The sequence below is a fragment of the Hippoglossus hippoglossus genome, chromosome 14, assembly GCF_009819705.1.
Source record: "Hippoglossus hippoglossus isolate fHipHip1 chromosome 14, fHipHip1.pri, whole genome shotgun sequence".
Lineage (NCBI taxonomy): Eukaryota > Metazoa > Chordata > Actinopteri > Pleuronectiformes > Pleuronectidae > Hippoglossus > Hippoglossus hippoglossus.
This window is the reverse complement of record NC_047164.1, coordinates 10,708,948-10,733,873: the sequence shown is the minus strand read 5'-3', so window position 1 is coordinate 10,733,873 and position 24,926 is coordinate 10,708,948. Positions and strand designations below refer to the sequence as shown.

At 41.7% G+C, this 24,926-nt stretch overlaps 1 protein-coding gene across 2 annotated transcripts in view; it reads right to left on the bottom strand.

Annotated features, from left to right (window-relative positions):
- Window positions 1-24,926, bottom strand: part of jade2 (jade family PHD finger 2) — a 162,436-nt gene that overhangs the window by 91,743 nt on the left and 45,767 nt on the right. For both annotated transcript variants that reach the window (XM_034606899.1, XM_034606900.1), the window contains exon 4: window positions 18,850-19,007. In XM_034606899.1, coding sequence (XP_034462790.1) covers window positions 18,850-19,007 — 158 coding nt within the window. The remainder of the gene's footprint in view (window positions 1-18,849; window positions 19,008-24,926) is intronic.

The following is a 24,926-nucleotide window of genomic DNA, read 5'->3' as shown; positions in this document are numbered from 1 at the left end:
TCATTTATTTTCTACTTTGTGGCAACAGCTTTGGGGACGGCCCTTTCCTGTTTCAGCACGACAAAGCCCATGAACACAAAGTATCGACTGGCCTACACTCAGACCTGACCTCAACCTGCCAGACCAATCCAACAAATGGACAAATGTGGACCAGGCACATCATACAACATCAGTGTCCAAACTCAAAATTAAGTGGAAATCCTTCAAATAATCAGGAAGTTGAAAATATGTTAGTGGACCACTTGCCTGTACCAAGCACATTTTTCTGATGCTTACAGAATCAGTGACAGCTTTAAATTACAACTTGAAAACATATCTTTTGAAAGAAGCCTTTAATTCACGTGAGTACACAATTTGTATTACCTATGGTGTTGTCAGTCTTATTATCTTAGTGTTATTGTTTTAATGCTGTATTTTAACATTTTATTTGTATATTATAATATTCCCTGATCTAATTTGCCTTTGCTCCGACATATTCATGTTTCAACCACATGAAGCTCTTTGTAACTGTGTTTTGAAAAGTGCTGTATAAATAAAGTTTAATATTATGCTTTAACTTCAATAAGACAGGACTTGTAGAGCCATTTAACAGCTGAGCACAAACACTTAGGAATCGTAAAACGACTACAAGGTCACGAGCAATTTCAAATTCTTGGCTTGAGCCCATCTTGAACCTGACCTGAGCTGCTACCATCGGTTAACCAATCATAAATAACCCAATCAGGGACAAATCTAGAGAGGCAGTGACAGCAGACGGGGGGGGGGGGGGGGGGGGGGGGGGGAGAGACGTACCAACATGCAAGAATGATGGAGTGAATGTGAAGTGAGAAGAAGAGGGAGAGACACACAGTAAGTGAAAGCTCTTACTCCCACCTCTCCCTCTGTGTCTGCTCTTCTGTGTCACCCTGAGAAAAGAGTTAATAGGCCAACTTTCTGCCTCTGCTCCTCCAGCGGACTGATACTGAGAGCTGCTTCACTGCAGAGCCTCCAGCTACTCTGCCGGCAATTTGTCTTTTTGCCAACGCAAGGCTGTTTTTTTTTTTTTTCACCCTGCACTTTATGTTTTGTTTCGCTAAACAAACAATTCTGAAGCAAATGCAGCACAAACCTGCAATCTGCCACATCCACTGTGCCAAGAGATGCATTTTAACATCGGTAACTCGTCAGCAATTTCATTCTAAGAAATCAGTCTAATTATCCCAAACAAACAAGGTGGTTCTCACGATGTAAGGTATGTACACTGACCAAAGACTGAATTTAGAAATGGAAGCCGAAGCATCCTGATTGCCCTCTGGTGGCTGGGTGCAGAATAGGGCATAAATCCTGCCTCCTCCATGTTAGTGGACAGGACATGGACCAAACTCAAAACACCTAGTTCTCATCACACCGATGCATATTCGAGTACTTATTTGCCCGGTAATTGATGCTATAAAAATGGGGGGGATACGTTAAGGGTGACACCTAAGAGTGACTCGCGATTGGTTGAGCGTGTATTGGCAGGAAGTCAATACTGCAGCTCCATCCCTCGATCACTATTGCGCTAACTCTGATTTCAAATTACTTCTTTAGCACAAGATGGCAGCGTTCATATCCACGATATTTGGGCTTCTGGAAAGTGGGAGGAAGTGGAGATATGTCGTCCATCTTTATGTACAGTCTACGATCAGCACTTGGTAGTCCGGGTTATAGATAGTTAGGCACCTATCTCGATTCATGAAAAATCAGGCGCTATACTGGATGAGTGACTTAGAGCAGACTTACGACCAGCTACCATTCAAAAGTACATTCATAATACTACTGTGCATTTTTATTAAACAATGGCAAAAAGCAAAATTTATCTTTTGAAAAACTGTGGCTTTTCCGGGCCCTTTAATTTAATGTTTTTTATTTCAATGTCACTTCCTCATTAACCTTCTCCTCCTGTTAATTACAAAAGTGAAGCAGCCACACTGCAGTTGCAGCCAGATGTGTGAACCGCTAAACTGTTTTTCACACATTCACTCACACTCACACACACACATGCACCTGGCTTGTGGTTGGAGGGTAAGAGGGGGGTTGATAAAACGCAGTAAAATGTGGTATGCGTATGCCTGATGTTTGGATGTTGTTGGAAGGGGCATTGGAAGAAACAAAGAGAGAAACCTTGTGCCAGTGCGAGCAGAAGAATTTCACTTTATTGAGAAGACAGTTGTGAATGGAAACAGAAAATTTGTTTCATTGTGTTCTACAGCAACACTCTGCCGTCACTGAGCTCTCACCGCTCTCTGAACAACAGCGCAGCCAGAACCGATGTTATTGACAAACTGATCATAGTCACCACTGATCCAGGATGAGTTTCTACTCTGAGACCGGCTCGGCACCAAGTTGTTGGTGACATTAAGTGTAAAAACTAAATAAACTACCAAATAAAGAGACCTCCACCTCTCTGCTCCGGCTTTTTTCAGGCTGAGCCGGCTCCCGGTGCAGACCTGCCTCCAGACTCTCACACTTACACTCAGTGAGTTCGGCCAAGCAGTCCATGTAGGCTTTGCTGCGAGCCTGGAGAAAGAGATCATCTTTCTCTTTTAGCTCGTCCTGGAGCTGCTCGACCTGCTCCTTCAGGGACGAGTTTCCTTCTTTTAGAGCCTTCATTTCACCGATGGCTCTGAAGAGTTCGTCTCTGAGGCTCTTTACAATGTCTTGTTGCTCCGTGTTTGGCAAGAGTGAGCACATCCAGTTGAAGCAGCAGATGCACAGTTTTCTCTGGTTGCTCAGTTGATAGTTTGTATTTCTTGGCTGAGCGTCGTCGAGGATTCGAAAAGCATCTGCTCTCTTCGGGATTTCAGAGGCAAATGATCTATTTCTGCAGGTGATGTCATTAATAAGGTGCAACATTGTAACTCTGAACAATCTAAAACTTGTTTACCCTCGTAAGTTGTCATTGTAACGTCGTATTACAACTCCTTTTTAGTTTTTAGCAGCATTATTAGAATATACTGACATTATATCGTGTTTAATAAGTGACATCTTTTTTTATTGGTCACAATGACTGAAGATATTTTGGGTGGAGATGACGCAGTGTCTCTTTAGGTTCGGGAGGCAGACACCATTTCTACACTTAAGTTTAGACTTCAAACGTTCCTCTTTGATAAAGCTTATAGTGAGAGCTGACTCAGGTGAGCCCTGAACCATCCCTTAGTTATGCTGCTACAGGCTGCAGGAGGAACTCCCATCATGCACTGCAGCACTTCTCTCTCTCCCACTATCCTTTTAATACTATATCATTCTGCAGGATCCATTATTATCATTATTATTATTAACTGGTGCTGTTGTCATTAAAAACATCATTACATCCATCAATATCACTCCTATTATTGTCATTATAACAACCTGTCTGACAGAGCAAATATGATGATTAGACATAACTGTCTCTCTACTCTGGTAGTTTTAATGACTAGTTTTAACTTCTTGAGTTTCATCATTATAAAGGAATGTGTTATAGACTTGCAGTTTTCTTAGTTGGGTTCAACACTCTTCTCTTTGAACCTGCTATGACAGTTTGTGAGGAGAAACAGCTGTAAGAGAGTTATTTCTCTCGTACTCTGCAGCAACAAACAGTCCAATAATTGGCTTGGATTCAGAAAATCTCGATGCTCCCAAGAGAAAAACGTGTCAACCCGACCAGGCAGAGAAAAAGAAGAAGAACGATCTGCTAATAATCTGTTAAAGATCTGCTGTGATGCTTCAGGTTTCAGGGAAGATGATGTGAATCTGAAACCACGGGAGGCTGTGACTGAACACCGTGGCTTACAGGCTCTTTAGTTGTTTGAATATTAACACATTACTCATTATTTGTGTCTTTTTTTTCCTCAAGGGAGCCCAGGATGTTTACACACCAAGTTTTCTGCTGTACTGATATCAGTTGTTGTGGTTTGTTTGTTATTGTGTGTCTTCCTTTTGCTTTCTGAGAATATAAAACTAATTTCCTCTGGAGGCACAGATGTGACGACCTTGGATGTTTTTCCGAGTTTAACCTCTGTCGTCATGGGAAAACTCACATGTGATTCATGTTTTTACATTTATTTTAAAAGTAAAACTTGTGAGGAACCTTTCTAGAGAACGACACAATAGTCTTTTATTTATTTGAGAATTTTAGAATCCATAGATTTATTTGTCTAAGTAGCAACTGAACCAAGCCAAGTGTCAACTTTATCACCAGAAACCCCTGTGGGCTTTTAAAGTGAGGCAAGGAGAGAATGGGGAATATTGGGTGGAAGCAATGAAGCTTTGGGTAGGCATGCACGCACGCACACACGCACGCACACACACACACACACCAAGCGTGAGGGGCTACACCAGCACTCTTTCCATACATCACACTCACACACACAAATACGTACACACACACACACACACACACACACACACACACACACACACACACACACACACACACACACACACACACACACACACACACACACACACACACACACACACACACACACACACACACACACACACACACACACCCCGACTCCCACCCTCTTCCTGCATTCCTCTCCTGTCTGACACACTTCCAGTAAGCCCACCAGCACTTCAAAAACAGCCCACCACCAACACCACCAGCCCTCCAGACGTCAGCAACTGCTAAAAACATCCTCAACTCTGTCCCACAGAGTCACAAACAACACCACTACCTTATTAGAAACTTGGGGGAAAACACCCAACAGGACCAGTCAATACAATGGCTGGTTTGAGATATTTTTCTAACCTATCGCCCACTTCAGCATCGGCTAGTATATTTTGATCTAAACATCAAGTGTGTTTATAGTGCCTGGTGTTTCATTTTTTTCTCAGAAGAGCTAATGCGATTAGTGTAGTTACACGATATAATTAATTTGTTAGTTAATTTAATCGTTTTTTTGGACACAACAACAAAACACGGCCTTGTTCCAGCCTTTAAATGTACATTTTAGTTCTAAGTGGTTCTAATTTAGTTTCCCTGTCTTATATGAGGCTTTGGACTGTTGGTAATTTAGGCAATTGAATGACCCCATTCGGACCTGGTATAAACCTCCCTCATGAATGATCCAATCACAAGTGTCTGAACGCACCCAAACGTCTCCTCAGTGCGTCCTGAGATCCGATCACCAAGACAACTTTCTGAGGTGGCCTCGGACGTATGTGGCCACAATCTTTTCGTTGTATGAATGCAAGTATGTCCTGGGTCACGCTGAACGAACGCTTACTGAGCTGACATCTCTGCTACAGTTTCATGATGAATCAAAAGTATTTTTACGCTTCTCAGTTGATTTGTTTGTGGTCCCCACCACTATATCAACAACAGCCACAACATTTTGAATTCATTCCTTTTTCAAATGGGTTAAATTTTTCTTCATAGATCAATGTGCAGCGCATTCATTCATTCAGCCTCACCTGTTGTGACTGGAGACACATTCAGTACAAATTGTAATGTCAGGTGTGAAGAGATGAACTAAGCGCTAAACACTTGAAGATGTCACCTTGGGCTTAAGGAAATTGTGATTAGAATTTCCCACTATCATTACCACCACTTTAATTACCATACGCAAATATTTAATTTAGCCCTGTAGCAAATTTGTGGCGTTGAGCAAGGTTCCTCTAGTTTCCACTTTATTTCAGAAAATGAAGTATTTTGTTATTGCAGTAGAAAAAGTGACAACTCTGATCTCTACAGCCTTAAACATTACAAATCCCCCCTCACCTGCTGCTGGGCTGTTTTGATGAGCTTTGTTTTAAATATTTATTTTTTACTATCAGGGCACATTGCTTCAAGTCTGCTCCTCAGAGGTACATTCCCACTTGCTTTAATTCAGTGCCTGAAAGCTTTGATTAAACCCACGCACACCAGAATAACAGCGGCCAGGCAACACGAGGGAGGAGCTGGTGAGACGACTGGGGGTACTACTCTTATTTGCTCAAGCGAAGGCAAACCTCTGTTGTGTGTCCATCAGCCTCTCTCCCTCTCTTTGTGATTCCCTGAAGATCCACAGTTACTGTGCTGCTCCACTCAACCGCCTCATCTACCTGTTTGTTTACTTATTCACCCAGTTCCTCCTCCATCAACATCCCTCCTCCCCGCAGTGTCTCTATCCCTCACTCTCTGGATAATTCACTCACTCTCCTCTGTTCCTCCATTTTGACTCTTACTCCTTTCAGTCATCTCCATCCCAGTTTGGCTTTCTCCCTCAATTTCCCTTATGATGATCTATCCCCATCACTCCCTCTGTGTATCCCTTTGGAAAGAGATTATGAGACAGGGACTGTCTTTAACATGTGATACTGTTATAACGGCTAAAAAGGTAGCTACTCTGCAGAGAGACGAACAGTATGACATCTTGTGTTAACTTCTGCATTGGTGCAATGAATTGTTGCAAAACAATTTAAGCAATTTTTGTAGACACAAGTAATTGTTTCTGATACAGATATAATGAATTAAATAGTTCAGATGTCAATAAATATATATTAAAAAAATGATTCCTAAGATGCCATTAACAAACCTTGATGTCAAAGAAACTTCAGTGAGGATTGATATTTTTTTAACCCTAAATACTATCAATAACTTTAGTTCATTTAAAAAGAGAAATACAACCAAAAATAAAAAACTCAAAAACACCTCCTGTCTCCATTTGTGCAGGTCACATGCTACCATTAGTTAGCACCTCAGTACAAATCACAGTGAGGCACAGCTCAGATTTTGACAGCCTTCAATTCAGTCGTACAGTGTTCACTCACGTTTGTTTCTTACTTTTGGTGTAAACCAGAGGATCAGGCGGTTCCAAGAAGTTCAGGAATTGGTGGCACTGGGGCATTTAATTGAGTCATTGTGGTTTTGATGACACAGGATGCATGAGGAGTATTCTGGTTAAACTGTGGTGGTTGACTATTGTTTGGATGATTTTCAAGAAGGTAAAAAACTTATTTTTCATTACAGTTTCTCCACTGCTGCCAAAAGAGAACTTTATTTGAAAAATGACCTTTTGATGATGAAAAGTGGCTGTTCCATGCAGCAGAGTTACTTTTATCACATCTGGTCCCTTTTAACCAAACAGAATTAAGGAAAACTTTTTCCCAAGCCAAAATTCAAAAGGCATAAGCTGCAGATTTGTCTGTTTACCAAGTTACTAAGTTATGATTCTGGGGAAGCTGGCGCTTCTCTTTTTCCAGCATTGTGCCCAATCAAAAGATGAGCTGCTTATTAGGTAACAACCTACAATATTTTGGTTTGTCTTTCACATTTGGCTGAAGACAAAACACAGCAGGAAACCATGACTGCATTGGAAAAACATTTTCCAGAAAAACTACAAACCTTTAATCCTGTGTTTTCCGCTGTCAACACTGACATCAGATCACTGTTTGTCTCTGCACAGTTCACTTTCCCTTGTGAAGTATTTGATATTTAGATTAATGACAAGAAAGTCACATCATCAGATATACTTTTGTGTTGCTCCTCAAAACTAAAATAAAATGTCTTATGTGTCTGTCAACCATCTATTCATCTGTCAGCTTATCTACCTTTTTTGAATCCATCCATCCATCTAAATCCAGGGAGGAGATTGAATATGAGGACTGGGCCTCAGGGCTCTGCTGGGAGACAAAGCAGCAGTAAACAGTGTTTACTCTCCTGGAGGTGGTTAGATTTAAGTGGCAGGCCAGGGTACGCCAGCCTCCCTGATGTGACCGTTAAAGTCAATGACCTCACCTTGGCAACCAGGCTGGGGGACGAAGTGACAAGAGAGGGAGGTGGTGTTGAAAAGGGACACAGATATAAGAACCTGGTGCAGACAACGAGAGGATCCGCTCATGTAAACCCTATCAATCCTGATCAAGTGTCTTTGAGCAAGATTAGAGCCGTTTTCAGACATGACCTACGGGTAAAATCTGGAGAATTGGCGACAGAGTTTACTTGTAGTCTGCCTCTCAAACATGCACAACACAGCGGGAGGTTTTCCACACAGACACGTTCACAACAGCATTAAATCCTCTGCATTATTAAGGTAAGAGGTGGAGCAGCCGGGTGCAGCAGACAGAGACAGTAAGTGACGTATTAACTCCGCTGCCCAGATCACGTGATCATGTTTACAGCACCCGACACCGTCGTCAGCTCACCACAATCTCTCTTGACATCTTCATTGGTGTCTTCTATGTGTATGGCTTTCACCGAGGAGATATTTGTTTTCTTTTTTTTCATTTTTACGTCTATCGCGTGTTAGACGCGTCATTAACCCCCCATTTCTCCTGGATTGCTCTGGACTTTATACTTGGAGGCCAGGCGGATAAAGTCAACCGAAACCACGGAGCGTCTCACTGGGACATTTACGTTCACTCATGCACCTCCTCTGGAGACAATACAGAGGAACTGAGGAGTCCAGTGCATGTCTGAAACCAAGAGAGGGAAAAAAAGGAAGATGGGACCCAAAGGGAGAGTCAATGTCAGCTGAACATATAAACTGCTACCATTGAATGTAGATAAAAATGGAAGTAGATCCTCCAAAACTGCTGGATGCAAAACTTTCAAACTTTTTGAAAAAGGTTTCAAAATGGCTGCTGTTATAGTGGGTTTCAACGTGGCTGCAACAGAGTAAAGCCAATTCATACTTCTACACTGAATCAATGCCACAGATACAGCAAACTATAACCTGACATACAACCCTCTTGAAATGTAACTACACGTTACGATGATGCTTGATAACATGTCTAGTCCATGTTTTTGTGGCTGGATGAACAGAAAACTCATCCTCCATCTGCCTCAACAAGTTTTATGTTCACATAGTCTCCGACATCCTCACAGGAAAAAGTAACAGTGTTTCAACATTTATTATCTCTCACTCAAACATGAGCCACTCAATTTCAGCCGCTTTTGGTTTTAAAGCAGTAGCACAGTAGCATAGAAGCCACACCGCCAACTAGCGTTTATTTTGGCGGAAAGTAACAGAGACACACAAGTAGTAATGATCACGATGGCATAGGCTCTGTGGCAATCTTACGCAGGAGTGCAGACCACGCTTTAGTCAAATTGAGCGTGCACACAAACAAACAAAGGGGACCAGTGGAAGTTGTGTGTGCTGTGACTCACCCTCTTTCCATCTGATTCTTATACACCCACAGACACAAGTCAAGTGTAACTGGCAGATGGTAGATTGGTAAATGGCGGATGCCGTGGTCCAGATGTTGCCGAGCCCACAGTACAGAAGGCAAAGCGCTTTGATGTGCCATACCAAAGAGGACCTACTGCAGCTGGATATGTAGATGAGGAGAGTGTGTAAATGAAAAATAAAAAAGAGAATGTCGCGGAGCAAGAGTTGGGTGATATCCCCAGGTGACATGTATAAGTGTTTCAGAGAAAATACCAGAGGGATAATTCCCATGTATCACACACACAGAAACATGCACACATTACAGCGCATCCATGAATGCGGGAGCCTAAACCCACACACACAGTCTAGACTCCCACACATGGCTCTTGGGTTTACTCACATGACATCCATGTGGGGAACAAAGACACATGCATACACCAGAGTGCGTACACACAAAACCATCCCACACCGAGCCTGAGGGTAGCCTGCAGTAAACACCAACAGCCACACATGCTGGGTTGTGAGCTGAGAATTGCTCACACACACACACCCCCCCCCCCCCCCCCCAGTTCTCATCTCCATACTTTCCCTTTACATGCATCGGCCACTCATTGCCTTTTTCGGTCAAGCCTCCAAATTAGTTTTTTTTTGTCAGTGGCACTTAAAAACAGTACCTGGGTTAAATAAAGGTTAAATAAATCAAAACCCGCTAAGTGATTCTCTGGGTGGGGAATGTGGAGTAGACTCGTGCCAACACATTTAGGTTTTGGCAGGCGGCTTTGCCAGCTCCAATACACACAACTCAGCAGGTTAAAACTATTGTTTGGAGGTGAAAGGTTTAAATTTCCCAGGTTCCACTTCCCTTGCTGAAGTCAGTCTTTGCCCACAAGCCTCCAGGGGTGAATGGGTTTTTGCTGGAGCCTGACTCGTTCCCTGGAACCAGAGAACCGGCTCAGCTCTGGCCAACGCTCAGTCACTGTGGTCAGAGAGTCAGCCTGCCAACCGGGCAGGCAACCACTCACTCAGTCAGCCTGCCAGTCCTGACTTCACTGTCACTGCAGTGAGGTCAGCCAAACAGCCAGTAAGCAAACCGGTTGGGTAGCTTTACTAAAAATGTGGTCAGGCTTTGTGTTTTCCGGTTGGATAGCGGCCAGTAGTACAAGAAGAAGGTTCACTGAGACTACCAGATGTCACTTTATCACAAAGTCATTGCAATCAGTTAGCAAACACGGCAGGATGTCCTTTATGTGATTAAAACAGCTCCCACATAGAGGGAAAATTATGTTGTTCTCATTTTAAATCAACTACCCGTTGCTCCTTTGCTCATCCATCCATTCAGTCACTTGGGGAAAAGGCTGTTCTTCCAGGCAGCCGACAAGCAAGTCACCCAGGCAAGAGGTCACTGTGGTTGCTCAGCAGGTCAGGCACACAGCACGAAATGTCTCAAGCAACAGCCCCACTGACCCAGTCAAGCAGTGAAGAAAATCTGTGCTTGGATAATAACAAAGACTACACAGAGCTTTCACCTCTTTACAGTTTCTCATTAAGACAAGAAAAGGGGTAATCAGCCAGGGAGGCAAACAGTCAAGTCAAGTGGGCAACAGTTCTATCAATGAGGTAGTCAACGAGACAGCTAATCGGTCAGCCACTCAGCCAATAAGTCAGTCACTAGGCCCGTCAGCCAACAACTTGGTCAATCACACAGCCATTCAATGACTCAATCAACTAGGCATGGCTCAGTCAGAAATGTTTTCTGCATTACGTGCGGTAAACCCAGTGACTTGGTGAACTCATCCAGATATGTGCATGTATTACTTTATTTGTCATTATGGTTCCCCCACTGCCTCGGGGAGGAAGTTTATAAAGACCCTCTCCCAATGGAAAGAGATCAAAAGCAATTTTTTCCCCGTAATATATAATTAGTTTTGTCATGGGGACCTACCAGACACAGATGGCAGTTGCCCAGTTTGGCTCTTTAGCCCATACTTTAAGAAATACAATTATTATATTCACTTGCCAACCCATCGAAAAGCAACCAAGTCAGCCTGTGGTGAGAAATACACCCACTGACCCTTCATAGCAATGTGGTGATGCGTTGACAATAGTGAATTTGGCTTTGTCGAAAAACTGACAGGTCAAGTCATTCATCCAAGTCTTTGCTGTAGGTAACGAGCCGTTAGCCCATCTCCTCATCCATCAGGTCAACAGCCAATCAATCTTTTTACTCAGCAGTTCATAGAGTCTGGCTGCCATTGAAGTCATAATTTGTACTACGTCAGTAAAGGAGTTTTAAGACATGCACCCCACAAAATGTCAGGACCCAATTTTCCGTTTTTGCCTTTCTGAGAAGAGCTTGCACGAGGCAGGACAGGACGTATTAATTCCGCTGCTGGAACCACTGTGTTTTCGTTTACAGCATATCAACACCAACCTTTATCATCAAAAGCTCTCCAATGTCATTGTTTTTCTTTATTTTACAAGAGGGCTGGCGGGAAAAGTTCCAGTAAATGTTGGGAGCAACTGCCTTGGATATCTGGGTTCTCACACAGTCAGTCAGGAAAATATTCGGAGTCTAGTACATTTCCGAAAGCGACAAAGATATTATCGCATCAATCAATCACATTCACTGTATTAAAACATCTAGGAAAGCAGTTAGCAATTCAGCCAGATCTTTTTCTGCTCCCTGACGCTATGCCCATAATCACTCCCTGTTTATCAAAGTGCATTATATTTACTTTACAACATTTTAATTTAAGTTGTACAAAAGCTGGAGGTCTGGCTACTCAAGATAACAGTTTTCATCTACCTTGTATTAAATATGAGCCTTTGTGCTTTTGATTCTGGGAGATCAATTTGTTTTATTTCGTTGCTCAAAGGAAAATGTGATGAAAAGATACTCGACTACATTTTCTATTTGACTATTTCAGATGTAAGAGTGATGCAAGCTGCAGTTGTGGGTGCCCTAGTAAGTGTGTTTCCTTCAGCCAGACATGAATTCATGAATTCATAATAATGCACAGAAAAGTCTTCCATTTATCTGTTTCTATTTATGTTTTTTCGATTTTATCCGTTTCAAAGCATCATACACATGTATAAGCAAACCAAACTGTCGATTGTTCATCCATCCATCTCACTGATGTAAAGAGCCACAGTACAACTGTGTGTGTGTGTGTGTGTGTGTGTGTGTGTGTGTGTGTGTGTGTGTGTGTGTGTGTGTGTGTGTGTGTGTGTGTGAGAGAGAGACCATGTGCACAACAAGGCAGATGATGCTGCTCTGACTCATCTTATTTATCTGATGAAGAGCTGTTTTGGAAAGATCCGAGTGCATCATGGGTGAATTTCAAAAAGCTGGTATGGCTGCACTGGTACAAACACTAAGACGAATTGTGCGCACATACAGTTAATAAGAACTTTTAATAATTCACACAATTGATGCAGTTAGACCTGATAAAAACTCTTCCCCTTCTCCCCTCCCTGTTCTATGTCTGTCATTGATGTTCTTGCATCAGGGCTTTTGTCGTGGCACTTAACTGGCTATTTGTCTTCATCAGATAAGTAGGGAAAGCAAATGTCAAATTATTCAGAGTGTTTCTAACGGTCTTTCTTCCAGAAAAGAATTCAAGATTTTGATCGTTTTTCCAAGGAGGAAAATGAAAATGTCTTTCAAGTGTCCAAGTTCCACTTCTGCCAAATTTCCAGTGCCACAGGTACAGACAGGACATAAAAATAATTGAATCAAGAGCAAAAAAATATGTATTTCATAATGGGAGACATGACACTTTTTTAACTCGGCACAGAAGCGGTGATTTTCGGACAGAAACACTGACAGAAAGTGTTCATTATTGAGATGACTAGGATTTACGTTTTTCACCATATTTGTAGTTGAAAATACAGATTTCACTACATGCACTTCTTTTGTTGATTTCACAGTTATTCTGCTGGTTGCTTGATTTGACAACTTCAGCTAGTTTTCAACTTTTAACCTCGGGATTGTTTTGACCAGGTCCTTTCACCTTTTTAATTTGAGTCACTACTTCCATTAGCATTCTTGTTTACAGTGGCTACCATCAGTAATAAGATATATGACATTAAACTATTAAACAAGAATGTGTCAATCGCAATGTCTGTTCGGACTGATTTTGGGGTTATGGCTGTTCACTGACTTATCTATGAGAAGTCAAAGAAAGTTTTTCCCCAAACAGATCATGAAAATGAGATCAAATTCTGTTCTTAGCATTCCTCACTGAAACCAAACACACTAATGAGCTAACGTGTGGATTCCTCTCTCCCATAATTGCTTTTGATAGTGTTACAAATTCAGAACAGCTATTTAAGGCAAACTTGCAAATAGAAAAAAACATTATTCTACTCAAAATATGAACAAGAGCCTTGGAGGAGAAATCATAACCAGCAATAAATGAAAATGTCAAGGTACAGTTTTCAGATTTTAAATATCACTGAAGCTTTGCAATACATGACATTTAAACTGTCGTCCATCTCTGCAGATATCGGTCTCCTTCTCTTTATCCGTCTTACTGACCTGGGACTCTCTTCAATCCATTACAGTTTCAGCACAGAAATCCTGGCTTTCCCTTTCAGACGATTTACTGATTCACTCGTGTCCTCCCAAAGATGTGAGAGTGTTTGAGTGTATGTTGCATTTGTATATATACACAGAAATTGCCTGTTTAATCAGTAACAACCCATGGTTTTACATATTGCATTTTCTTCTGTAGGAATCTATTCAAATTGTGTTGGCTGGCACTTCCTGCTGTAGCTGCACCTGAATGCAAAGCTTGGCATGTGTGCATCTCTGAAATCCTCATTACAACTCAATCAGTTTTACTGGGGAACGTCCAGAACAATTATAATTTCTAATTCAGTCTGAACCTGCTGAGCACATAAAGTCTTTCAACTCCAAAATGAACATCTTACTGTTTTTCCAGCAGCACTGAACTGACTGTGATGTAATACTGTTCAGCATTTGGCAGCTGTCAGCTTGTAATAACACATGCAGACTAATAGTCAAAATGGACTTCAAATGTTACTTCCCCTGTCTGTCAGTGTATGTTTGATTGAGTTGTTATATTTTCTATACAAACATGCTTTGAGTACTGGTACAAAAAATCTGCAGGTGGCAGAAAAATATGGAGCCAAATAATTGCTGCCATAAGAACCATGAATAGGTTCAAGGTTTAAAGAGACAGAATCTATGTGAATTGTCTATGTTTACTCTGCACATCCATACAATCAATGTGTGTCTTTTAGTTTTCCTCTTTGTGTAGTGTACTATGTGCAGATTGTTTAAGGCAGAATAAACCCAAACCAGTTTGTATTAATTGTAGTAGTTGCCTTAACAACCATGTTAATCCATTGTCAGTGTTTACATCCCTCTTTGAACAAGGCTTGAAACTTGTTGACTGAAGGTTTTACATAACATCCAAGTCTGCCTGACCCAAGTTTTGCATCTGATCACAGCTGAAGGAAACATGACCGAAAGATTTTCCTTCACCGGGGACATGACTTTACTTTAGACCCTGACCGACTTAGCGGTTGGCCGATGAAATTCAGCCAATCTGAGCCTTTTACATTCTTTTCATGTAGAGCTATCGGCGTTAATGTCTGCTGATATACACCTATTTGGAAACTTTTATCTTATGGAATAAACTATGCCGAAAATATGTGCATTTATGTTTATATTTTACCCCAAAAATTTCAATATATATGTTTTTTCTTTAAAAAATGTTTACCGGCCAATTTATCGGTATTGGTCATTTTTTTCTCCCTAATGTCGCTATTTGCAACGGCCCCGAAATACTGTATGAGTCAGGCTCTACTTTACAGAAATGTGATGTTTGTTCTCCAATCAATAACTTTAAATATTTCAACTCTGTTGTTTACTTGTAGGTCGACCAAGCAGTTGAGCGATGTTCCAAAGAAGCACTGCTTGTACAATCTGCACAATCAATCTTTTTGTCCAACAGAACATGAACCACATGGATAAGGAGACTCTCCATGTGACTCTCCCTGTGGCCGCAGCTTTACACGCCATTTAAAAAAGAGCCTGCGTGTTCAGCCAAACCACAAACATTGGCTTTACACTCACCGACTCGGCCACCGGTCCGAGGGGAAAGAAATAAAGCAATAAATAAAACAACCACTATCTCCTTTCTTTTATTTTGTGAAAAGGCAGAGATCTTCTCATGTGTATGTGTAATTATTTCCCTCTCTGGCTCGGCGTTGTCACAGGGGACTGAGGCTGTCGAGCTGCTGCCAAAGCCCCATTCACTGTCTGCACATAGCCAGTGTTACGCAACGGCTAATTACTTCCACTCGGCCCCGAACAAAACCGTGGAGAGGAAGAGGGAGAGAGAAAGAGAGAGAAAGGAGCAGAGCAAAAAGAAAGTCATAAAATGAAATAGGCAGAGGGGAGGGGGGGGGGGGAGGGCCAGACGAGAGGACAAGCAAGAGGATAGTCAAAAAGGGAAAGAGAGAAATTATAAGACAGGGGACGGAAAGGTAGGATGTAGAGACCTAATGAAACAAGTGCTGAGGGGAAAAAAAGGGATCGGAGTAGATGAGAAGAAGAGGAGAGAAAGTAAAGGACAAAAACAAAGGAAATATAGGACAGGGAGACAAGACTATCTTTCCCCTCTCTATGCAACCCCTCTTGCGTGTTTTGGTGAGGGAAGTTGCAAAAGAAAGAAACATCAAACCGTGACGACCTCTTCGCCACCCGCCACAACAGTTTTACTACAAAAAAAATCACGCAGCAGCCAAATATGGTCCAAGGAGAGAGGCGAATGAGGAAGAGGAGTGTTGTCAAAGCCAGACGGGGCCCGCAGCCCTTTTTCCTCTCCAACAATTTTTGGAGATGATGTCATTATTCATAGAAAAAATAAAAAAATTGAAAAATAAAAATGTTTCTGCGCCTCTGGCCTGACGAGACTGAAAGGGGCAGAAGGGAAGGCAGGGAGGGGGAGAGATATAGAGATGAAGATGTCGAAGAGAGAGGGAGAAAAAAAGTGTCTCTATAAAACAGCGTTGGATGAGGATGGAAATAGTTAAGAGATAAAGGGAAAAAAGAGGGAAGAGAGGGAAAACTAGCGCAATTCTACTCCTAAATTCTCAAAATCGCTTAACCCTTTGAAAACTTTACTTATAACACAATTTCAGTACTTTTATCAATTGTTAAGGTTTATTGAATTGCAAAACTGCAAAATGAAGCTTTGACTGAAAATTGTTGTTGCCATTTGACAGAGGCAGGTTCAAGTTTTCACCCATTTCCAGTTTGCTTTGATTTCATATTGTTGCCCCTTCTCCAACTGTCCAATACAGAGAGTGAGTGGATGGATGGACAGTTGGATGGATGGATTCCTTAAAATTCCTACATTTGGTGTTTTTGACATTAACACCCTCTATTATTAATAAGCAGCCCAACTGCTTTGCAACATTTTTCTTCTACGGAGAGTGAAAAAAGGCTCAAATTTGTGCTACGTTGCCCGCTTATTTCTTTCTTGTCAACCCTGTTTCTTTACCTCTAACTCTGAAAAGGGCATCATTTCCTGCCTGAGAATACCGTTTCCTCTCACGGATTCTTCTCAACCACAGAAGCTGGTATGGGTAAAAACCAAGGAGGTGTCGAGCATCGCTGGTGATTTCAGCCTGAACGTAACAAAACGCAGGATGAGGAGAAGAAGAGAAAGAGGCAGCGAAAGAAAAAGAGCCGCATTGAGATCACAGACAAGGAAAAAGACGAACAAACCCCTGTCAGAGACTCTGACAGAGACCATCAGCTCCGTCACACTTACATTAACCCTCTTCTCCTCTATCTCCTCATCTATCCATCATCACTCCATTTCAACATCACTGTATATCACTTCATCATTCTGTCACATATGAGATGGGAGATAACCCCCTTTCATCCATTTATCCCAGCTTATCTGTGCCATTTTCTCTTTCTCTCCTAATCTGCTCATTCATCTCTCTGCCTTCAGACTGATAATTCTCTTAACTAGTGTTTGTGTGTGTACACACGTCACAAGTGTCTATTGGGAAAAATATCAATAAACAATATGAACAGAGGGAGCAACACATTTATCCTTTCAGAACCATATAAATGACCCCGATTTCTTTTTTTGCTTTCCCTTCATCTTCTGCCTCATTAACACCCTGAGGACATTTTCCATTTTTTGTTTTTCTATTGTAAAAATTCCATTTCTCTTTTCAAGTGAAATTAATTATGCAAACTTATTCTGAAGTCAAAGATTCATTTCAGACACTCTGGTTTCCTCATGAATTAGTTTGAAATGTTTATTGTATGTTAATCACTTTTTAATCATATTGATTGATTAAAATGTTTTTTAACACAGTGCATCTTTTCCAATATAGTCCTTTAACTCAAAGGAAGGGAGACAAATAGCACAAACGGCCTCCATCGATGTGGCTTCATGTCTCTAACAGCCATTACCAGGCAGTCTGGGCAGTCATTAGTTCCTACAACGCCAAACCAACTGTACTGGTATGTCAAGCAGCTGCAGAGACAGAGAGACACTACAACATGCACAGAGAGACAGACAAACTAATCTACAGTATGAGAGTGAATGTAAGTGGGTCAAAGTGCATGCCTGCACACATCTGCCTACCAGCTTGATTCTGTGTGTGTGTGTGTGTGTGTGTGTGTGTGTGTGTGTGTGTGTGTGTGTGTGTGTGTGTGTGTGTGTGTGTGTGTGTGTTCAAGCATCTTCAAAGCGCAGTTTGAGGGTTAAGACTACATTTTAAGGTTCAGGTTGGATTAAGGTTTAGTTTTGATCGTTGTGGTATATCAAAGATTTTCCTAGTGTGCGTGCGTGCGTGGGTGCGTGAGTGCGCCCAAGGAAGTGCAGCGTCAAATTTGGAGTGATTAGGACAAACTATATGTTTAATATTAAGAAACATTAAACAAAAAGTGACCACTGCTCTGTAGCAGTGGTGGCTGGGGCTCATCAACGCAAGTGAACAACAGCGTGTTCACTGCAGCGAGTCTCCAGTTCATGGTTCTGCATATTGAGTCGAGCTTTACCAAACTTTGAATAAACAGGTGAACAACGCTTTGTGCAGTAGCAGTGGCTTCAGGGTTACTCAATTACTGCAGGTCACCTTTACAGTTTCGTAAAGAAAGCAGCAACCAGCGTCACCACAGGCCAAAACAAACAGCCCATTCCAAACAGACAGAGTTTATTGTGCAGTTTATTTATGTAAATGATTTCCCCACTTTTAACTGCAACTCAATGTTTCAATGTCATTTTCTTTAATAATCCAAAATGTTCAAGAATGTATAAATGTTAAACTTAGAAAGAGAAAGGTTTTGTTTCATGATCTCAACTAAAACTTCTCACATCTTCTTCCATCTCAGCACACTGGTTTTTCTCACTTTTATCAAAATCACTTCAGTCCATTTAATTTAGAAGGTCGTTTCAAGAGATCCTTGTGACCGTGGGATCTCCTCCAGTGTCTCTGTGTTTATGGAGGTGACATCATGTCTTTGTGTGCTACAACCACAGCCAACAAATAGCAACCTTCTGTCTGATTATACAACAATGCTGCTGCACAAAAGCACATTGACTACAACAAAGTGGGTTGAGACTGCCTTTCACTGACATGGAAAATGAAATGGAAATCAGAAGAAGAATCATCTATGGTCAGTGACTCACTATTTAAGTCTTGCATGAGTTGATAGCTGAGTGTGTTCATGTAGTTTTGTGAGTCCTACCTGACCACAGGCTCTGGTATAGCCTCCAGGTTGGCAGGGACCTGTACTCCCTTCTCCCACTCTTGTCTCCAGGGGTCTGAGAGCACGTAGAAGTCATCCGGGCCGAGCTGGGCCGAGTCCGGCAGCTTCATGGCCGTGATGAAGTCTGTGCGAAACACCTGCACAGTGGGGAAGGGAAAGAGAGAGGAAGAAAGGAGTTTGGTTAAATGGTCCAAATACAGTAAAGATGAACTGTAACCTAGCACCAGTTTGTCATCAATGGGGGATTGAGATGAAGAGGAAGGAAGGAATGAGATAAGGAAGCAATATGTACAACATGTACATTTGCTGCTGTGGTGTGTGTGACCAACATGTGATTTGTAGGGGATGAGGGGTGAACCCATCCCCTTTAAACCAAAATGACCAAAAACCTGCATATTCTACAATCCCCTCACCCTGGAGTGTTTGTTTGAGCAGTTTAGTTTCCTTTCATTAATGCTGCTTACTCAATTGTGGGATCTTTATTTTTAAAAGTTGAAACTGAACGGCATAGAAAAGAAAAAGAGGACAGCGCTCTTTGCCTCGCTCTCCCTCTCTCCCCCACACATCCATAAAGATTTTACTGTCTTTGGCAGGCAGGCAAGATTCTGCATAAACTTGGTAGATGCCGCTTTCACTACGTTCATTCACACCCTGCATGTGACACAATAAATCACTCTCTGTGACCGACGTCTTTATGGCACCGTTATGGTCAAGATTAAAAAACAGATTTTCTTCCATCATTCCTGGGAAAGACAAACACAATTAAGTGAAAACCCGTTGGAATTTTTTTTGAAAAACATTTTCCCATGTGTTTAAAAGATGATGAAAATTGTAGCCAGATGCTAACTGAGACCCTGCACATTTAGAAAGGAAGCCTGTTTTCACAATGATCCATTTCCTGACCTTTTTGTAAATATCAGTTGGTTTTGGTTGCACAGTGACCAGTGCTTTTATCTGTCATCACTGTGTTTTTAGTGGCACAAATGTACTGCAGCATTTTAGAATTTCTTTATTTCTTCTTCCTCACCATTGTTGGCGTTCTGAAACTCAGACACAATTTGATATCACAAACAGGTGCAAATCAATATCCTGGCCTTATTTTAATATTCCTAAGTCCTATTAAAGACACACGGTGCAGAGACTAATATTTCATACTGATTTCATACTGTTATTTGCATTAAAGGAGCTTGTGCTGACATTACCTGTCCCTCTTTTGTATTTTATGTACAAAATTTCAAGTGCAAATCCAAAATCAAAGGAGACAACACAGAGCAGCTGAGGCAAAGTGACAGGTGATCCACTGTTGTTCATCTTTTCTTTAGTCCCTCTTTTGTAAGACTAAAAGAAGAGATGTGAGGAAGAGATGAGAGCGAGCGTCAAATAAGAATCACCTGCTGACTCATTAAAACGATGTGTACACTACGTAGGTGGATTATATATTTTTTATATTCTTTGAAGACCTGAGGGGGTGGGTGTATTCATGCAGACGCAATCTGCATGAATACACTATACAATAATGTGAAAACACACGCGCACACACTCACGCACAGTCGTTTGTATTTCTATAGTTATGAGGAATTATATTATTTAAACTTTAAACTAATCTTAACCCCAATCATGTGTTATCTCTCAAAAGATGATTTAAGTTGTGAGGACTGGCTGAAATCATAGATACACATGTAGACACACACACTATATTTTTAGTATATAGTCAAGGGCATCTGAACACACATGTAAACACAAACAGAAAAACACAAACAGAAAAAACACACACACACACACACACACACACACACACACACACACACACACACACACACACACACACACACACACACACACACACACACACACACACACACACACACACACACACTGTATGACTTCACTTTACATTTTATCATTACATTCTAAGCCTCCTTATCCCTGCCTTATTAGCTCTTCTCCTCCATCCCACTCCCTTGCTCCCCCTCCATTAATCTCTCCATCTTCCCTCTTTCCACCCCCTCCTTCTCCCCCTGCCCCTAATTTGATTGTGACCTAAAAGACAGAAAGCAGAAAAAAATGTATCCAAAATACAAAAACCTGGTAATAAGAGAAAATTGTGAGTAAGGAGTCGTCTTTGAACACATGCAGAGGTGTGCAGGAGAAAAGCCAAAAATGCAACCCCCCCCCCAAAAAAAAAAAAATCTGAGTCTAACTATTGTAAGTCAAATATAAAGTTAAATTTGACACCTACATTCGGTAAAACCAGATGTTGTCGCCAAAATCAAATGAGCATCTTACTTCAGGAACATAAAACTTTCTCTACAAAACCTTCTCACTAAACAAAATAAGATTTTAATGTACAGGATCAAATCAAGGGAATATCTGATCCAACCACTGAGTGAACAAAGAATTTGACTCAGAATTCAGTGCTTTTGGTTGGTTTTCAAAACGTCTTGCAGTTTGGTACCCAAAATAAACACAACTCTGTAAAAGAATCATGACGAGAGATGCAGAGGGAGGGTTAATGGAGAGGAAGCAGCAAGACAAGCAGAAATAAGCTGAATGTTTGTCTGGACTCTCAGAGGATCTGATCTTTCTGACCAGACTACTGGAGAGGAGAGGAGAAAAAGGAACTGATATTAATTTAAGCTGGGGGAGAGGGGGGGGGGGGGAGAGAGAGAGAGAGAGAGAGAGAGAGAGAGAGAGAGAGAGTTGTTACAGACAAGTATATGAAAAAGACATATGTAAAAAGCAGGATCCTGGCTTCTGCTACTGGGCTTCCTCCACCGTCTGCCAGCAAGTACAAATAATGCAGTGGACGTTTGTGTACAACTGCAAGTGTGTGTTCGAGTGTGTGTGTTCGAGTGTGTGTGCATTGTGTGAATGATCATATGTGTCTTCAAGTTTTGACCATCCTTTCTCTGTGTGTGTGCAACTGCATGAGTGCGTGTTGAAAAAGCTTGTGTGTGTATGTGTGTATTTGCTTTAGACAGTGAGCCAAGGCCATGATGAATCTTGCCTTCCCCTTCAGGAAGACAAGAGGAGGACAGACACAGACTGAGGGTGATCCACTCCTCCTTTATCTTTTCTTTCTCCTTCTCCACTACAACCTACATTCTCTCACTTTTCACCTTTTCTTCATGCAGAGGAGGAGGGAGAGGAAGAGGAGGAGAGTATATCAGTTTTATTACTGTGTGTTTGTACAGGAACGACTGCAGCTAATTAATGTCTGGGAAACACTATTACAAGCTCCTGCAGTTTTATGTTATGCCTACTTTCTCCCTCTCATCCACCGCTCTCTCTCTTCTTCTTTTTCCCCCCTGATGGATGGCAGGCAGACAGATGGAAAAGGATCATTATAAAAAAAGGATGACAGGGCCAGGTAGGCAGGCGGAGAGTCGGGACACGTAGAGGGCAGACGACGAGTAGTCACCGGTTCCAAACTGTCGAGGAAATTTGTCACGAAATATAAATAACACAAATAAGGTGCGTTTGCCTCAGAGTTCAGAGAGTCCGAAAAACACACGCAGAGTCCTTCAAGAGCTGATTAGATTTGAGTAACCTCGTTATCTTCTGCAGAGTCACTAAATGTCGTTTGTATTTCATGCAAAGAGAAAAACAAAGAGAAGCACTTGGCTGTATTTTCAAGGAAAAACTAATGAAGACTTATTTATGGGAGTGTGACAGTACAAATGTCATTTCTGGCTGATTTTGCCTGACAGAGCCTGAAGCAGCCAAGGAAACTCTTTCAGTAATTACTCAAAAGAAAAGCATTTCTCTTTCCATTTATCACAATTTACTTATTGCTGGAAAGATCCTCTGCATCCATCAGCTGTAATAACTTGGTTTCCAGGACATCTGATTGAATTTTGCCATTTCCACACAGCTTTCCAAAATTTGATAAATCATAATTTGCAAACGAAATATTGAGTGGATGCCCGACTCCCATAAAAGAGGGAATGACACAGTAAATTTGCAGCAGACAGACAGAAAATTCCCTCCAGCGCGCGATTAATTCAAATGTCACCACCGTCGTCCATTGTGTTCTGCTGCTCTTGGCCATTTCAGTCGGTTGCTCATCGGTTTGTTTATGCATTCCCTTTTATTTTTCTGCTGCAACGCCGTGAAAACACCTAATTATTTCCTAAAAACGCAGCAGCGAGGGTAGCTCAAAGGCAATCGCTTAATTTACTCCTTCTACAATTATCCACACACCAGAGACGGCGCCAGCATCTGCCGCTCGCTTCTCTGTAACTTCTGAAAAAAAAAAGGCTGGATCATCCGACAACATCAATGAAAACTTTCGCTCCGAATCATGATTCAGCAACAGTCGAGGTATTTTTTGTTTCTGTCTGGGGAGATCCTGAGCTGCATTATTTCCCCAAATGCTATAAATGTGGCGCTCATTTGCATTTCAATCACTCAAGGTTAGTTTTGTGTTCCGTCATCAGTTTGGGTTTTGCTTCACATGCAGTGCGGCGAGTGATCAATGACCTCTCGCTGGAAGTGAGCAGATGAGATTCAGCTGCTCAGCCGAGGTTCCATGGAAACTGTAGTTGGACATTAATTTGAGAGGCAGGGAAACACACACGCACACTGTAGAGAGACACACAAGCAGCCAGGGTCAAAATAACACAACCGGTGTCTCTCGCACAATCATACACACACATAGACATACAAACACTTACACACACTTTCCTCTGGCCAGTCAGGCAGTATATCAGTATGCTGTGTAGAGTTATGGGCTCTATGCATGCAGAGCTCTCATTAAGTCCAATCTAGATCTGGACTGATGACATGAGCAGGGGCTGTGGAGTGTGAACTGCGCGCGCGCGCGCGTGCGTGCGTGCGTGCGTGCGTGCGTGCGCGTACACTAGCAGGGGGCTGACAGGCGGACAGGCATTAATACTCAGGCATACTTAAGGAGAGCGTTGTGTTTAAGAAGTTCTGTGTGACTAATTTTTACACTGTTAGAAAAACTACCAGCAGCACTAACACTACCTCAGTGCCACCACCAGAGCTGCTACTACTGCTGTCAGTCCCAGGATACATTCTGAGAGGTTGTTGATGCAGCTTTTTATCTGATGTGGCTGAATCATCAGGAATCAAACTGAATGGAAGTTAATCAAATATATGTATTTTTATGGTATTTTCACACCTGAAAGAGTTTCATTGTTTATCAACTGGTTCATTTCATTAATTTTGTTGCCACTGCAAAATTTGGGTCGATTGGTCTGGACCATGGTCAGAGGCACCTTCACAGCTTTTATTTTGCTTCAGGCTAAACTAATAAGTCCAAGTTCTGGACCAAACAAGGTAGTTGTGAAAGCGCCTTTAGTAAATTGAAAATCAAATGCATTTGGGAGACCAACGCTTTTATCCAACCCTACTTCTAACGCCATCATGGCAATAGTTTATTAGTAAAAGTAATAATGACATAATAATAATGAAAACTTGCATATTGCTCTTTTCTTCACAAATATAATTTGGATAAATACAAAAAATGTGCTTCATGAGACTTCATGAAAATTCTAGTTTAACATTGCTAACTAATACATTTCCTCTGTCTCCACCCAACTACTTATGCCACCACTGCTGCTTCTGCCAATAGCAGCACTACTCACCCAGCCACAAATACTTTGCCTATAATGATAATAAAAAATGTAACTACTACTCCTGCGGCTGTATATATTATAAAAAGGTCAAGTGACATTTCTGAAACATCCACCACTACACCTTGTATAAATTCTACAGTAATTGCACTTTTACAGCAAAAATGAGTCACAAATGAAGCATCGGAACCTGTAATCATTCAGTAACAACCTTGTTTGTGTAATGTCTGAGACTGTTTTGTGGAGTATCAAAACAGAGTATCTGACCATCCATGGAGCGGTGATATATTAGTACTGTCTGAGCTGAACAGAAACCACTAAGGATGAGGGTGGACGTCGCAAACCAGGAACCAACCACACACACACACACACGCCCACACACGCCCACACGCACATGCACGAAAGCTGCATTTTCGCACGGACTCTGATTTAGAAAACACAGGTTAAAATACACAA